At 39.3% G+C, this 16,342-nt stretch overlaps 1 protein-coding gene across 3 annotated transcripts in view; it reads left to right on the top strand.

The window, feature by feature from the left end:
• The window catches only part of LOC102227258 (rho GTPase-activating protein 44), a 30,316-nt gene that overhangs the window by 3,525 nt on the left and 10,449 nt on the right, over window positions 1-16,342 (top strand). For all 3 annotated transcript variants that reach the window (XM_005801469.2, XM_005801472.2, XM_005801471.2), the window contains exons 2-18: window positions 7,535-7,574; window positions 9,043-9,162; window positions 9,252-9,328; window positions 9,429-9,540; window positions 9,622-9,698; window positions 9,830-9,944; window positions 10,083-10,151; window positions 10,952-11,033; window positions 11,340-11,467; window positions 11,574-11,685; window positions 12,603-12,684; window positions 12,848-12,928; window positions 13,308-13,421; window positions 13,506-13,597; window positions 14,733-14,919; window positions 15,681-15,698; window positions 15,805-15,993. In XM_005801469.2, the coding sequence (XP_005801526.1) occupies window positions 7,535-7,574; window positions 9,043-9,162; window positions 9,252-9,328; window positions 9,429-9,540; window positions 9,622-9,698; window positions 9,830-9,944; window positions 10,083-10,151; window positions 10,952-11,033; window positions 11,340-11,467; window positions 11,574-11,685; window positions 12,603-12,684; window positions 12,848-12,928; window positions 13,308-13,421; window positions 13,506-13,597; window positions 14,733-14,919; window positions 15,681-15,698; window positions 15,805-15,993 (1,695 nt within the window). The remainder of the gene's footprint in view (window positions 1-7,534; window positions 7,575-9,042; window positions 9,163-9,251; window positions 9,329-9,428; window positions 9,541-9,621; window positions 9,699-9,829; window positions 9,945-10,082; window positions 10,152-10,951; window positions 11,034-11,339; window positions 11,468-11,573; window positions 11,686-12,602; window positions 12,685-12,847; window positions 12,929-13,307; window positions 13,422-13,505; window positions 13,598-14,732; window positions 14,920-15,680; window positions 15,699-15,804; window positions 15,994-16,342) is intronic.

The following is a 16,342-nucleotide window of genomic DNA, read 5'->3' as shown; positions in this document are numbered from 1 at the left end:
TCATCAGTTGGACCAATTACCCCTGCAAAACACAACTTTACAGTGAAGAATGATCTGTTAGGCACACCACACAATTTAAATGAACATTATATTTTACTGTGAAAGAGACCAGACAGGACCAGATAGTGTCAAAGTGAAAGGAAATAACTGTTTTCTTTTTTTTTTTCTGCAGTTGCTTATAAAACTGTCTATGGAAGACATTGAATTTATTATGTCCTCATGCATACCGTCTGACAAGCATTGTATTACCCTAGTTCAGGCAGCTCTTACCCTCCATTTGTCTTGACCTATTTTGCTGCTCCCCTTTCACAGTCCTATTTAGGTCCACAACAGCATGATATGTTTCAACTTAGTCAAAACTAAATATTGACACAAAATATATAAAGAGACAGTTTTTTTCTGGCATTAAAATAGACTTATATTTTCATGTTTTCAGTCAAGTGGGAATATACTGAGAAGAAGTATATTTTTCTGTAAAATTTCCACCGACTGTTCTTTCCAATTCTCAATTTTAAACATGTGAAGGAAGATAGTTATTGGATTGTGCCCCTGTGTTCATGGAAACAATAAAGATATACTGTATGTCTGCTCTATTTAAAAATACATGGATTATGACAAGCTATTGGAAAATGTGGTTGTTACTTAAGGTCAGACGCCTCATCAGGCAGCAAACAGGCAGTTTTTGGTAACTTTGTCGACTTTGTAGTCCGCCTAAGACTCTTCGGTTTAGACAAGTGTAGCAACACCTATCTTTATTGGAGTATTGCTCACTAATAATGACATCTAGGCAACAAATCTGCTTTTTAGATTTAGATTGATATCGGTATTGGTCCCATGGACAAAGTTAACAACCAATATTTCTATCTGGTTGCTGTTTGTATACGTGTTTCGGGAGAGAGAGTGGAGGGGGTTGGCCATTTGGTGTTATGTTTGGGAATGTGGTAGTGATAGTGAAGCAGCACAGGATTGTGGGATGTTTAAGTGAAGCAGAGAAGCAATGTCAGCTGTGTGGTCAAGTGGTACAAATGTGTGGTTCATATGGTGTCTGAGAGCTGGGGATCATATTACATGTGCTACAGTATCAGGCAGGTTGAAAAGCCTTAAAAGTTACATATGATGTAGGAGAAGTATTCACATATTTACAACATTAAATGTTTTTTTTGTTAACACAATTTTTCTGGTTTAGATCTAATATAAGACAGATTTAAGTATGAATCAAAAACACTCCAGCATTCTCACCCTGCTTATCCTTACCCTGCACCTGTATGACATTCACCATAACACTGTGGTAATGCATTCTTTCTACTTGTGCCTTTAGGGGTAGGTCTGTATAGCTCAGCACTCCACAATCCAATTATCAGAAAATGGCAGCTCTTTGTGGGCTGTAGATGTTCTTTCTCTGCTGCGTTGTCTCGCTCTAGGTTTCCTTTTCTGGTCTGACACTTTATGGGAATGCATTACAGAACAGCTTGTACGCTGGCTCTGAAAGATGGAAGAGTGGCATGCAGAAAATCCGAAATAGAGGGTCACAGGAAGAGAAAGAATAGCTTGAACAAATGTTACCTAAAATATGTCTCCGATTTTTTTTTTTTCATCTGTGAACAACAGCTTGTTGGCATCTTTCTCTCCAAATTGAAATAGATTCATACTGGATACCAAAACAAATATGTTAATTTACAGGTGAGATGCAGAAGGTTTCTTGTTGAGTTCCCACGGAGCAATTGTTTTTACTTTGTGTCCAGAGTTGACTTCTCTGAATTTTCCAGCTGAAATCATGACTAAATGTTGGGCGTCTTGTTGTTTTATAAGCCTGCAACATTAACAAAAAATAATTACATGATATTCTGTCTTACTGGCAAAGTTGTTGCTGCTAATGCATTGAGTAATTAGGTGAGAACATATACAGTAAGATCCATGTTGCTAACTCTCTGTGCCTTTCAGGGACAGCATAATGGTGATGATAAAGAGCCTTTGTGAAGGGGCCAGGCATTTTGGCCAACAAAAGCAAGATGATGTAATATCAGACAGAAGCCCGGTTTCTCCATTTGAATGCTGCTGTTTCTCTCTCAAAAAAAAAACCTGGTCTCTGAAGCAACCCTGTAACAGTGGTCAAGCTCTATCCTTTTTGGTGGGTTTTAAAAACCAATGGAAGCAAAACAGCATAACATTAAAAGAATGTCCGTGTACTGTGAAGAATATGCACTAAATACTTGACCAGGTTTCTTTTTGCAGAAATTACTGTGTCAAGAAGGCATGGTGTGATCTGCCACTGAAAATGTATTAAGAAAATCCAGGTTGTTTAATTGCAGCCTTGACTCTGTCTGCATTGTTAATACAAGTAATGCTCATTTTTCACTTAAAAGTATTCCACAGATTCTCTATGGTGGGTTTTTATTTGGCAAGAGCAGCTGAAAGTTACCATGGTCATTAAGATGTTGGTACCACACTTTTTCCTTCCACTCAATTTTGTATTTCTTATAGCTGAATACAAGAGTCTGTGAACAGCCAGCTCTTTAGCAATGACCTTTTTTGACTCATTGTCCTTGCTGAAGTTGTCAACGACTATAAAGACTACAGTATTCCCTATGGCTGCATGGGTCATAACATACCATTTCAGTGTTAAAAGTCTTTTTAAAATGGTCTTATATAATGTTTAAATTTTCTGTAAGCTATGTTTATCAAAATTAAGAGATATAAACAACTGAAATACATCACTTTGTGTACTGAAGCTGTATGATACTGAAGTTTCAGGGTTGGAACAGTTCAAAAACTGTCTTACAACGTTCAATTAAAAAAGAAAGAAACTAAAAATAATATATGTGGACTAAAGCGACATTCTCGTTAGAAAGAAACTCCTAACCAGACGAGTGACTCCCTGTCAAGCATGCCCACTTCCTTCCATTCAGCATTGCCAGTCTCCTGAAAACAGGAAGCATTAATCCACCAATAAAGTTCCTGTTTTGTTTACCTTTTTACTTCCATGCCGGGTGTTATTGTTTGTCATTTTTTATTTTATTTATTATAAGAAACAAATTGGATCTAAAAGATTCCCTCTCCTTTGTCAATACAGCGATTGAAACTTTTTTTTTGGTCTGGTTGCCTAGAAACACTCATTTGGAGTTATGTGTTTCATCACATTTGCCTGCCAGCTCACATGTTTAAATTTCAAAGCTGTGAAGAGATTTGCAGAAATGCAACAAGAAAATCAACAGAAACTTTTCTTTATGGTGTGTATTTTGATTTTATTCACATTTTTGCTTTGCTTTGCTCGTTTCCTTCAGCCTCTCTAATGAATATTTGACATCATTTGCATGGGAGGTGTGTGATTTTGGAAGACACATAAATACAATGAGGTCTCAGTACAGAGAACATTTTGAAATTATTTACCATGAGTAAAGATATTAGGGATAAGTCACTGATTGTGTTTCCAGTGAAACGTGACAAAAGGCTGCAGGCTCTCTTGCTCTTTCACTTTCTCTCCGGACATATGTGCATTTGCTGTATGCACTGCTTGCCTATACGCGTGTGTGTGCGTGGGGGCGTGTGTGTGTGTGTTGCCTTCTCCCACATTTATTCTTGCATACTTGACAGAACTGTGACCTAGTTTGCTGGACAACTACAGTAAGTGGGTTTCTCTGTTTTAGTAACCTCATATCACATTGGGCCCCCCTCTGTTTTCTTCATATGGGAGAAACCCAGGCGAGCCTCTAGATGCACGACAGTGCACTGCTGAAAACAAATAGCATTGAATGGAGAAATATTTCGAGAGCATTTCGAAGCACAGAACATGCTGTGAGTTTGCCTGTGTGAGTGCACGACTGCATGTGGATCTCATGCCAGCGCTCCAGGCTTTGTGGTGCCCTGCTGAGGCCCAGGGCCACCATTCTGCTGCTCTACCCTCCCCAAGCAGCACGAGGCCGCGCATCTATAGCTCCCCCATCACACTGAGCGGTTTTTTAGCTGTAGTAGCAAGCTAATGCACACCCGCTTCGCCTTTTGTTCAGAGGACACTCGGATCTCCAACAGCAGACAGTTGGCTTTCTTTTGATGCAATATGTTTGTTAGCACAGAAGTTATTTTGTTCACATTTTGTCCATGTTCCACATGGATTATGCAGACTTTCGTAACCGTGGACTGTGCTGAGGGGCAGCGGATGCAGCTGTCCAACATTAGCATGTCTCAAGATAGAAATATTTATTATATAAGTTATGTTTTAGGGGGATTTGTACAACTGAAATGGTCAGCTGTGTACTTGACGGACTCTTTGGCTTCAACCTACTGGAATGTCCCAGATGCAGAGTGAACTGCATTTCTCCCCAAACAACACTACTTTAGCCCAAATGTCCCTAAACCATAAAAATATTTCTTCTTCGTAACTTTATTAATTTTTTCACCCAAGGTGCCATCTGTGATATTCAAAGAGATGCAGCTAGTTATTTTTTAATGCCCATTTAATGATTCTTACTTTAATTGTAACGCAGGAAGTATATGGAGGTAAGTTAGAGCTTAGGAGAATGGCTTAAGTCTGTGAACTGAATGTGAATTTTTTTCCTCTAAAGTGCATGTCTTTATATTCAAAGTTGTCCGTGCACATCTTTGTGTTCCTGCTCATTCTGAATCATCAGAAGCTTTAGGTAAAGGAATGCCTGCGCTGTGGCAGATGGTTGGCATAAACCTGGCAGTGTCTTCCTCTCTCTCCATGAGTACACCACCCACATGGCTGCCAACTCTCCCACGTGTTTACTTTTCCTCCCAGGGCTCAATCTGCACACTGTTTGCTGAGAGGAAAATCAGTCCTCACCTCAGCCTTCTCCCCCAGGCTTTAGCTTGATATCAGGATCTTTAGTACCAAGCAGGCATGTCCAGTTGTCCAGTGAGGGCTGGTCCTGCTTTTTATCTGTGTCTTCAAGGGCTGATAAAAAAAAAAAAACGGTTTTGTCTTCTGAAGAGGAAATGCCATTGCATGAAACAAACACAAAATGAGACAATTTTCTCTTTGAAGATAGGCTCCTATCTTTTTTATTTCCACCTTGATGTCAGAGATATTTACTTTTTAAATGTCACTTACTTGGTTTTCAGTGTAAAATCTTCCTGACAGTTTCCTTACTCCTTCAATTTGCACAGTATTTGTGTTTTCCAAGAAAAGATTTTCGCAGACCTTAACAAATTAAGCCCCATTTACACCAGATAAAACATGGATTCTAAGACTGAACATGATTTGATCACAACAAAAAAGACTTGTCAGTGTGTAGGCAAGCAGTTCCCTACCAACCACCAAAGTTTTTCCCTTTTTGGCAATTGTATGAGGATAATACTTAAGTGGGGATTACATCTGAACCTTTATGTTCTTCACAGTCATAATAATTTAGCTATAAATAATGATACATTTCTTTGACTTCTTCATTATCAGTTTCAGTCTTACGGTGGAGGGGGAAATATTGTGAGAACTGTATTTATTTCATCTTATTAGCAGCCCAAGAGGATGCAGGTGAGGGGTTTCTATACAGATGCAAAATGCTGTTGTGTGCTTTTATCTTGGCAAATGGAGTTTGAAGGATTGATTTTGAAGAAAATACAAAATGCTTCTTTACCTCTGAGCTGATCTCACTGAGCCTCTGTTTCCCACACTCATTTTGGTTATTATTATTCTTTTTGGTAATGAATAGCTTTTCTATTATATCTATCATAAACCACATGAATCACTGCTGATTCATGTGTAATGTATTTCCTCCTTTCTTACCTCTTTGCTAAATGGGATACCATTACTTCTCTTTGACAGCATGACAAACACAATTTGTATTTCTACTAGCAACTTCTCTTAGTGTCTATAAAATTCAAATAACTTCTCTCAACATTCCAACATCCAGTCTCTATGCAATTAGAAGGCGTGTGTGCTTCTACTCAGCTAAAAACTTTACTTGATATATAGCACAGCATACCGATTGATATGAACAAGGGGTCTATGTATTTGAAGACTGGGTTTTTAATTTTGGTTTCTTGGTGAGACTTATTCTGTTGCAGTCAGAGGAGTGGTAGAAGAGCCAAATGCACATAGCGGTGCTAAAAGTTGCACAGAAAATACGCAGAATAGAATCCCACTAGCCCAGTGTGGGCATGATGATACTTCACGATGTGTCTGATGCAACCATTAGAGGACTGCTTAGTCCTCCAATTTTCTAACTGATCTTTAACATCATGTTGCTGTCTTAGTCCATGTGAAAGGTGCCTAAGCAGTTCCTAGTAACTTGCACAGGTTGTCTTAGTCTAACAATGTGGCATGGAAGCAGAACTGTCTTCTTTTGTCATGACTGCAGTGATATCCAATCAATCTACATATTTCCTAGGCATCCATGAAAGCATTTCCTGTATTTTTTACTTGTAGTTCAGAGAGTAGAGTAGTCAGCTGAGAGAAGAAGGACTGGCACTTAGTGTGACCCAGTTCTCATGGCTCCATGTTCACATCTTGGTCCAGAGAGTATATTAATAACTGTCATCACTGAGGCGCAGTTCTGACTTGTCAGCAAGATTGTTTAAATATAAAAATATAAGTCAACAATAAACAGTAGCTTCTCGAGTGCCATGGTGTGCATTTAGCAAACTTAGATTGAACATGAAAAGAGTATTTCAGCTCCAAGTTGCTGATTTTGTGTTGATGAATATTAGACGAACAAACTAAGGTCTTGACCATTCTTTTGCTAAAGATAAATTCTCATTCATTATTTGCTACTGAGATTTGCATGGTTTAGGCACAATTGCAGGAAGGGGCTTTGTAGACAGGAAGTTGAAGGGCAGAAAGAGTATTCCTACTGTATTCTGGGGGTACACAGGTGTGGTTCATTCAGACGTTCTACAAGCTATAAAAATGTATTCTGGAACAGATTTCAACTTATTTTCCTCATTTCTCTAAATTAAGTAAAAGGTTTCGATTGAAAACACCTTAACTGCTGAATACTTAACAAAGGGCTGAAGTCATCAAACACAAGCTGCCTGAACAGAGCTGAGAGCATTTATTTCTGACTTCCACTGGTTTGCTTATTATTAAGCTAATGACCTCGCTCACTTCTCTGACTGAGTGGCTTTATCAGCCTCATCAACATTGCAGCTCTGCCCTCATTTACAGGCTTGAGTCGAGCCCCCACCTGCCGGAGTCACAGTGGGACGCAATACACCTCAGTAGGAAGTGGCATATTGAATCAGTGGCTTTAATAAGCTGTTGTTAAGCGGTGTTTGAGACCATGAGTCGGAGAGGCAGCCACATAAACACACGCTTTCGTGCAAGTGTGGGAAAGTGGGTGACCCATTTTGCAGCACTCCCACATGGATGATGTTCAGAAGGTTAATGAGTTGATCCATGGTGGGACATGTGAAGTCATAATAACAAAATAGAACCAAAAATGCTGCTCTAAAAATAAATATAATGGAATGTTAAAGTCTTCGTCATGTCTGTATGCATGTAACAGTTAAGCTCAAATGTACTAAAATTAGCCTGAATCAACTAATATTCAAACTTTGTTTCAAACTTTTATCCATGCAGGGCAGAAAAAACAGAGGTGCTGAGTGAAGATCTTCTACAGGTGAGCTGCAGTAAAGATGTGTTTGTGTTAGAAAAGCGTAGCTAAAATCATGAACTGGACAGAAATCAGAAACCTCATATTAAGGACTCACTGTTCAAGCTGTTTTCCTTTAATGTGTATGAGGCATAGAACGGATGCCAGTATCAAGATGGAACAAGCCTGTAAAAATGATGGTTTCCTAATTGGTAAAATATTCCCTCATACATTTTGAATGTTTTAATGCCTTTTTAAGAAACTGCAGGGAAAGCGTGGATTAACTGGAGTTTGTGATATTTTCACAGAGCACCAAATAATACAGCACTTTCCCACATTTTGTGCACTGCCAGTTAGCTGGCTGAAAAAAGGGAGGCACTACACTTTAACCTTAATAACATGAAAGGTTACTGCAGCTGTAAGGAGATATATGTTGAAAATAAAGGAGCCCCACCCTTAGCACTGTTTTAGTTGAAAAGTTATGAACAGCAAGTCTACAAAAATTGCTGAATGCAGCTCCTATATTCAAGCAGATAAATTGACTGAATATCAAAGTAAAATCATCTAATTATGTAATAATCATTTGAAAACTACTAACTTTATTTTATTCTATATTTTTGCCTGTGGTGTGGAGAAGAGTGGTTTGCTTTTATGTGTTTGCACCTTTCTTATTTGTTGTGAGATTTATCTCAACAGAGTGAGGAAGTGAGAAATATAAGAAAAGCTCCACTCTCACTCCAGTAGAGTGAGAGTTGACAACTCCACAGTTTTGTTCTTTATAAAGCAACAGTGGGAGTAAAGCAAACCAATGTTAGCTAGTTTATTAGTCTATCTGCTGAGAGTGGAGACAGTTTTCCAATTCCGCTTAAGCCTGTCATAATAAGCAATTAATCAATTAATTGCACAATCATTTCAAATGAGCTTGATAATTTACATTGTGGTGATTTATATTTTTTGAAGGGTAATTTTGTTTACAGATACTTCATAATTAGTTTTATTAATGGGTGTGTGTGTGTTTTTATTTCTGTTTTATTCTTTGTGTGATGTCTTGTTTAATTCTGGATAATTTAAATATCTCCCAGGACTTTGTCAATAATTCTCCCTTGCTGCCCTCTAGAGTCAATGATTTTTGGAATTAGAAATATTCCTAATTACTTGTAACTAAGTAAAAAAAAAAAGATTTATTTTTCAGTCAGCTGTACAGCATTATTTATAATGAAAGCGCTGCACTACTACATGTAGCAAGTGAAATTTCTGGCACACCTCATTTAAATTTTAAACTGTAGAAGTGGCATGACATAAAATTTTAGTGATTACATCTTAGAAAGTTTTAATACCCTGAGGCAGTTATCATGATGCTGATTTGAAATGTAAACTCATGATGAATTGTTAAGCTTGCAGAGCGGTGACAGATGTGTAGCTGTGAGAACAACGTTGCGTCTTCGTGCAGACATTAGCACTCAGCTGCTTCCTGCGTGTGGGCGCCTGTGTGCAGGTGGAGAAGCGTCTGGATCTGGTCAAGCAGGTGACACATGGCACTCACAAGAAACTGACCGCCTGCCTGCAGGGTCAGCAGGGCACTGACACTGAGAAGAGATCTGTCAAGTCACCTTCTGTGAGTGCCCGCTTCTGTGACTGTGATGGAAAGCTGCACGGCGACTGACGATGATGTCTTCGTAATGTTATCTCTCTCTTTACTGTCAGAAAAAGCTTCCGCTCACAATCTTGGCACAGTGCATGGAGGAGGGATCAGCGGTGTTGGGTGATGACTCTCTCCTGGGGTAATGCACACAGTCATCTACCAATTAAATTTTTTTCCTTTCTTTCTTGATGAACATTTTCTATGTTATTGATCGTATTCTCTTGGTTGCCATGTAACAGAAAGATGCTGAAGTTGTGTGGGGACACAGAAGACAAGCTGGCTCAGGAGCTGCTGCAGTTTGAGCTCCAAATAGAAAGAGATGTGGTGGAGCCGCTTTATGTGCTAGCAGAGGTGAAAGTAATACAAATGTTCAGCCTTATGCACTTTATTTCTCAACCCTTACCTCACAACTACTGATATTTTCATCTGTAGGTGGATATTCCCAACATCCAGAAACAGAGAAAGCACTTAGCTAAACTTGTTTTGGACATGGATTCAGCACGAACAAGGTGAAAGAAATTTATGTTTAAATCCCAGGCTGCAATCCGCTCCTGTTAATTTAACACTCACGGTAAAAAATGTGCCGGAGACACGACATATCCAGAGCAGCAGTTTCGTGTTTTTTTTCCCCCCGCCGCAGATATCAGCAGTCATCTAAGTCATCCAGCCATCCAAGCACAATGCAGCCCGGCGCCAAGTCCGAGTCCCTCAGAGAGGAGATGGAGGAAACAGCCAATAGGATGGAGATTTGTAGAGTGAGTCACCAGACAGAGCAAATCATTAATCATGTCCTCCTTGGTGTCTTTCCCTCTCTGATTTATAAATGTTGTGAACACATTAGACATAAATGGACCACGCTGCCGGGATCTTTAATTCTCTACTTTAATTTTTAGGATCAGCTGTCGGCAGATATGTACAATTTTGTGGCCAAAGAAATAGACTATGCAAGCTACTTCCAGACAGTAAGTAAATCACATTTTTAAGCTCCTGATTTTTGTTTTCCTTTTACTCAAAATCACACACAGAAGCAAGTATGTCTTTTAATGAGACTATTAGAGAATATTTATCCACCATGATCTATTACACAATTTATCTCATTATAGCCATAATGTAGTCTCCTGGGATTTCAGAGGGACTAAAACAAAATAGTGCATAATTATGAAGAAAAAATAAGTTACTCATTAATATGTATTAACCCCGGCAAGCTAATAATATATGTTTTTGCAGCAATTACAGCAGCAGGTCTAGTGAATTAGATCTCTATTATCTTCACACATCTATATAGACAGACATGTTTGCCCGTTCTTTTTTTGAAAAATAGCTCAAGCGGATTGGATGGAGATCATCTCAGAATAAAAAATATTCAAGTCTTGGTATAGAGTCATGCAAAATCAGCATGCATTTAGCTTCATCCATCTCAAATTAATTCTGATCAGATTAAGAAATGTTTTCCCACAGCAAGATGCTGCCACCACCCTTTCATTATAGGGATGTCCACTGTGTTCAGTGTGTTGTGAGGTACTAACTTCTACTGTAGATACACAAGGTGTTTTGCATGCAGAACAAAAAAGCTTAATTAAAATCTGATCTGCTTTCTTTTGGTATATCACATAAAATCCCAGAAAAATATATAAGAAGTTGTTTTACATGAGAAAATGTAAAAAAATTTTTTTTTAAAGTTCAAGCTTATGAATACCTTTTTCGGCATTGTATATGCATTTCTGCGTGTTGTGATTGCCTTTTCTCTTTCACCCCTCTCTAGCTAATAGAAACACAGGCAGAGTATCACAGGAAGTCATTAGAAATTCTTCACAGTGTCCTGCCCCAGATTAAAGCTCAACAAGGTGAGTCATCCACAGAGTGTGGAGGTGTCTGAGTAGAGCTCTGTTCTGTTTCTGCACCTAAAGCTACATAACGGCAGCATATAAAAGAGAGCTTAATTTCTCCGAGATGTCAAATGACTCCATAATTTAGCAATAATTATATACTGTAGTAATTAAAGCATACTGGCTTAAACACAACTCAAGACTGAATTAATTTGCATACATTGTTCACATTTTTAGAGTTTATCTTCTCGAAATTTTTCTTTGTGAACATGGGATATTTGCAACTTGCGTTGTCTCACATCTGTGTTTTGCTTTGTGCTGCAGAGGCGTGGGTGGAGAAGCCATCATTTGGCAAGTCTCTGGAGGAGCACCTGAATATTAGTGGGAGAGAGATTGCATTTCCCATTGAGGCCTGTGTCACCATGCTGTTAGAATGTGGCATGCAAGAGGAGGTACAGCACAAACACACCCACACTCTCATACAAAACGTACACCTTGTGGGTGTGAGTTTAGTTGTATATGTTATGTTAATGTAATTTCCCGGTGCGTCGTGTGCAGGGCCTCTTCAGAGTGGCTCCATCTGCCTCCAAGCTGAAGAAGCTGAAAGCTTCACTGGACTGTGGAGTTCTTGACGTCCAGGAGTATTCCTCTGACCCTCACGCCATCGCAGGTGAACATCACTCACACACATATTCAAAGTCCTTCGGGAATTTGTTGTGGATGGTTAGGAATAAAATACACATGAAAATAAGATCTTCATGTGGAAAAAGATTTGTTCTTCAGTTTATTTCCTCGTGGATTTTGGACATAAGAAGCTGAGAAAGGTAATTGTTTGTAGCCAAATTTTGTTACATAACAACCACAAATCTAAAGGTACTTTTTTGAAGCTTCCTAAATTTGACAAAGAAGTGCATGTTCAACCCCCTTTACTCTGATTCCCACTAAATAAATAAAGTCAATTGCCTTTAGGAATCTTTCCATGTTCTGTGAAGGCCTCAGAAATTTATTTGGGGAACATTAGCAAGCACACCACAGTAAATACCAACAAACACACGAGGCAGATCAGGGAAGAGTTGTAGAGAACTTAAACACATCAGCCAGAACTTTGACCATCTTATAGAGCACTACTAAACCTAACAACAGCATGACGCAACTGCAGACCTACCTACTCATGGTCATTCACAGAGTTCAGTCACTTCTTCACTGCTATGCACTACTCTGTGCTGAAATAATCATTAAACCTCAATAAAATATACTGAAATGGTTGTGAAGTGAGAAAAAAGGAAATATAAAAGCAGTGTTAGAACTTTTTAATAGCACTATAACAGGGTTGAAAGAAGCTGTTTAAAGACTCGCCATAATCCTGACCAGATAACGTTGTCTTTTAAACATATGAACATGAAAGCTGTGTTGAGAGAACTGCATCTGGCAGCTGTACTAACTACAAGGGCCCGCTGGAGGAGAGGGAATATGGAGCATGGCCTCACAAGCTCTTGAAAGAAAGAAAAAAGAAAGAAAACATCCCTCCACCCTCTGAGAGAGCTGACCAATTTTTTCCCTCCTTTTTCCATTTTTTTACGTCCGCAGGGGCCCTGAAATCATACCTCCGTGAACTCCCTGAGCCACTAATGACCACTGAACTTTATGATGAATGGATTCAGGCCTCCAAGTGAGTTGATTTTCTCTCGTTAAAAAACATTTCTTGGATTACGCCATTGGCTATGATGACTAGAAAGTAGTCCAAAGTCTTCATAAAGAATGATGACATTTAATAAAACGTGGAACAAAAAAAAAATGTTAGAATTAAATTTTTGTCATTAATATTTCCACAGCATTCAAGATATGGACAAGAGACTGCAAGCCTTAATGGCAGTATGTGAGAAACTCCCCACAGACAACCTAAACAATTTTAGGTGAACTGTTTGTCATTTTTTTAGCATATTGAATGGTTTTGTAAGCCAATCACAATGTCACACATAGATTATCTTGTTCATAATACGATTATGTATAAATCTTCCCTAAAATTCTTTCTGACTTTCTAAATTTATTCCCTCCTTAAAAGTTAAAGCAGGTTTAAAAGCAGGCAGTATAATCAGTCTGTTTCAGTATTGACCACCTGAAGGCAAGGACTGTTGTATTTTTCCCTGCGTGTAATAATAAAGATTGTAATTTATCTTATCAATAACATGACTGCAAACTGCTATGACTTTTTTTACAAATGAGAAAAAAAATGCTTAAGAATTGGAAAGAATATGTCACTTTGACTTTGGACTTTTTTGTCCAATCTTGCAGATATCTTATAAAATTTTTAGCCAAACTGAGTGAATACCAGGACTCGAACAAAATGACTCCTGGCAACATGGCCATTGTCCTCGGACCTAACTTGCTGTGGACTCAAACAGAACCGTATGTATTCCTGCTGCATTATTGATTTATTTAAATGCTGGGCCTGATTTGCACGTGAACAAGACGCTATCTTTCTCTTTCTAGGAACATGACGGAGATGATGACCACTGTTTCTCTGCAGATTGTTGGCATCATTGAGCCGATTATTCAGCATGCTGATTGGTTCTTCCCTGGAGGTCAGAATTACATTAATACGTACAGGAGGCACCATTATAATGAGTCTAGGAAACATAGTTTGTAGCTATGCAACTATACTGGGTTATCAAATCACCTTGGTGAAGATTCTTCCTTATTTTATTGCCCTCTTTGCTTCTGTGTATTAGATGAGAAAACTATCAGTATTTCTAGATCAGAAACAACACATCTGAAGAAACTCTTATTTAGACAATTCACAGTGCAAACCCATTTTTTCTTTATGTTTGCAACATATTACATTAATGTCAATACTGTATTTATAATACAAAAAGTCATCTATATCTTCTGCAGCTTGGATAAATAAAAGTCTGTGTATGGGTGTACTGGACTCATCTAGCACGTAGATATGAAAGAGAAATGATATATGACGTGAATCAAAAAGTTGTGTAAACGTATCCTACCTTTACTGATAGCTGTAATCGCCTCCTTGCAATTTAATCTGAGTATAAATACATCTGTTATGTAAAACGTTTCTTGCAGAACACTGCTGACCAATGTTGAACATCTTGAAGACCAAGGAACAAATGGTCTTAACATGGCTACTTACCTAAACTAACAAGCCTGGCGAGGAGAAAATGATTGAGAAACAGCCAAGAGACTGATGTGGCAGAATGTGTTATCTATTAGGACATCTATTAGTCACACAGTCTATAAATGAGGCCTGTTTGGAAGAGTGGCTTGAAAAAATCCATTGTTGACTGAAATACTGACTGAAACAACCTCCAAAAGAACAACACGCCTAAACATACTGGTACAGATGTGTTATAGTGGCCCAGTCAAAGGCCACATCAAAATCCAAAATCATGTTTTGCAGGAATAAGGTGTGTTCACATGTACAAACCTGATAGAGACATAACTCAAAAGACTTGCAGCTGTAACTGCAAAAAGTGGATTTTGAGTATCAACTCAGTTGCGCCTGAATACATCCAGCTTTTTGGATCTCTTTTGGTTAAAACAATTTGAACATCACAGATTCCTTTTCCTTCTGTTTTACAATCACGTACTAGTTAGTGTTACCCTACAATGTGAAATCTCAAGAAAATGTGTTTGGATTGAAATCCTTTTAGATGGCCCTGTGTTACAGTTTGCTGATTTGTGTGCCTGTGTGTGCCGCAGAGATCGAGTTCAATCTGACAGGCTGCTACGGGAGCCCGATTCACACCAACCACAACTCCAACTACAGCTCCATGCCCTCACCAGACATGGACCAGTCGGAACGCAAGCAGCAGCAGCACGACCAGAGCCGACGCCCACTGAGTGTCGCCACTGACAACATGATGCTGGAGTTTTACAAGAAAGACGGGTATGACGGCAAGTGCTGCTTTTCTCCTGCCCACCTTGCTCGCTCGCTCTCTCTCTTTCTCCCTTTCTTCTTATCCTCGTCTCATGCATCTGAGATTGAATAGATGTGCTTAAGTGGAGAAACATTCAGAAAACATTAAGAAAATCTACATTTTGTGCCTCATGTGTCTGAAACCTTCACATGTGACAGAGAGATGAGCATCCTAGTATCTGCCCACTTATCATTCTCCTACATAGAAATACACCTTCATGTTCTCAGGATTCATCAACACCGGGGGTCTGAATTGCCTTAGTATCATTGTCTCTATAGCAACAAGCTGCTGATGGAGGGCTGCTAGTTCTTTTTTTTTTTTCAGGGAAATATTTTTCTTGACTTATCTTCATGTCCTCCCACACCAAGCTCCTCCCTCACAGTCTGGCTAGTGCGTCACCTGGCCTGACTCATTCACTCCGCCAGTGCAAAGACAAAAATGATGATAAATAAGAAACCAAGTTCGTAAAGCAGTAATAGATACAGAATACTGAAAGACAGCTAGGATTAGTTTTAGCTCATTTCAAGTCATGAATATGTATGAAAATGAACTGGATTCTCCATAGTAGTCAGTTGTTGTCGTAAACCTCCTCTCACCTCCCGAACATCCCTTCTCCCTGACCACCGCCAGAGTGTCTCATCTTCTGTCTTCTACTCTTGTGTTGTGAACCATATCTTCATCACTTATGACCTCATATCCCTTTTGCCTCTTATCTCCCCTGCTAACGCAGCATTAGGAAGATACAAAGGTACTGTATCATTCCGTTGTTCCTACTTCTTTCCCTCCCTCCCTGTCCCAGCTAAATTCATTTTAATGTTGCCACCGACGTATGTGACTCTCGTGTTTCTCACCAGTATGGGCGTCAGAGTGATGGATACCTCCTGGGTGTCTCGCAAGGGTTCTTCCACGCTGACGCGCAAGACTTCTTCCACCCCTCCTGGCATGCAAGGACCCGGCTCCCCCGCTGACACGCTCATCCCCGAGCAACCCGGCGAGCTCGCCACCTCACCCTCCGCCACGCCGCCGCTTGGAGAAAGGGTTTGGTAAGTTGCCATAGGGAGGCTGTCCCCTTGTTGCTCACGTATTCACAGCAGGTCATTCTTACTTTCACCACCATCATCACCACCATAAGCATTCTCAGATGAGAGGATGTGTCACCCATTTTTTCATTGATTTGCAACGTCTCCACGATGTTTCAGTCTAATTCTGTTCTGTTTCTCTCTCTGCATTAAGTGCTCTCTTCACTTCTTTGTCATGTATTCGTGACTGTGTAATTTTCTTTTTGTCCAAATTCTGTGGTGAATTTGGATCTCTGTAAATGGCGCTAAGCTTACATTTTTTTGGTCCTTGCAAGCATGCTAAAATATCCTGTCTGTCAGTAATGCTTTGGCT

Source organism: Xiphophorus maculatus, chromosome 16 (genome assembly GCF_002775205.1).
Source record: "Xiphophorus maculatus strain JP 163 A chromosome 16, X_maculatus-5.0-male, whole genome shotgun sequence".
Classification (NCBI taxonomy): Eukaryota; Metazoa; Chordata; class Actinopteri; order Cyprinodontiformes; family Poeciliidae; genus Xiphophorus; species Xiphophorus maculatus.
The sequence above is the reverse complement of the archived record's forward strand: the minus strand, read 5'-3'. Positions and strand labels throughout refer to the sequence as shown.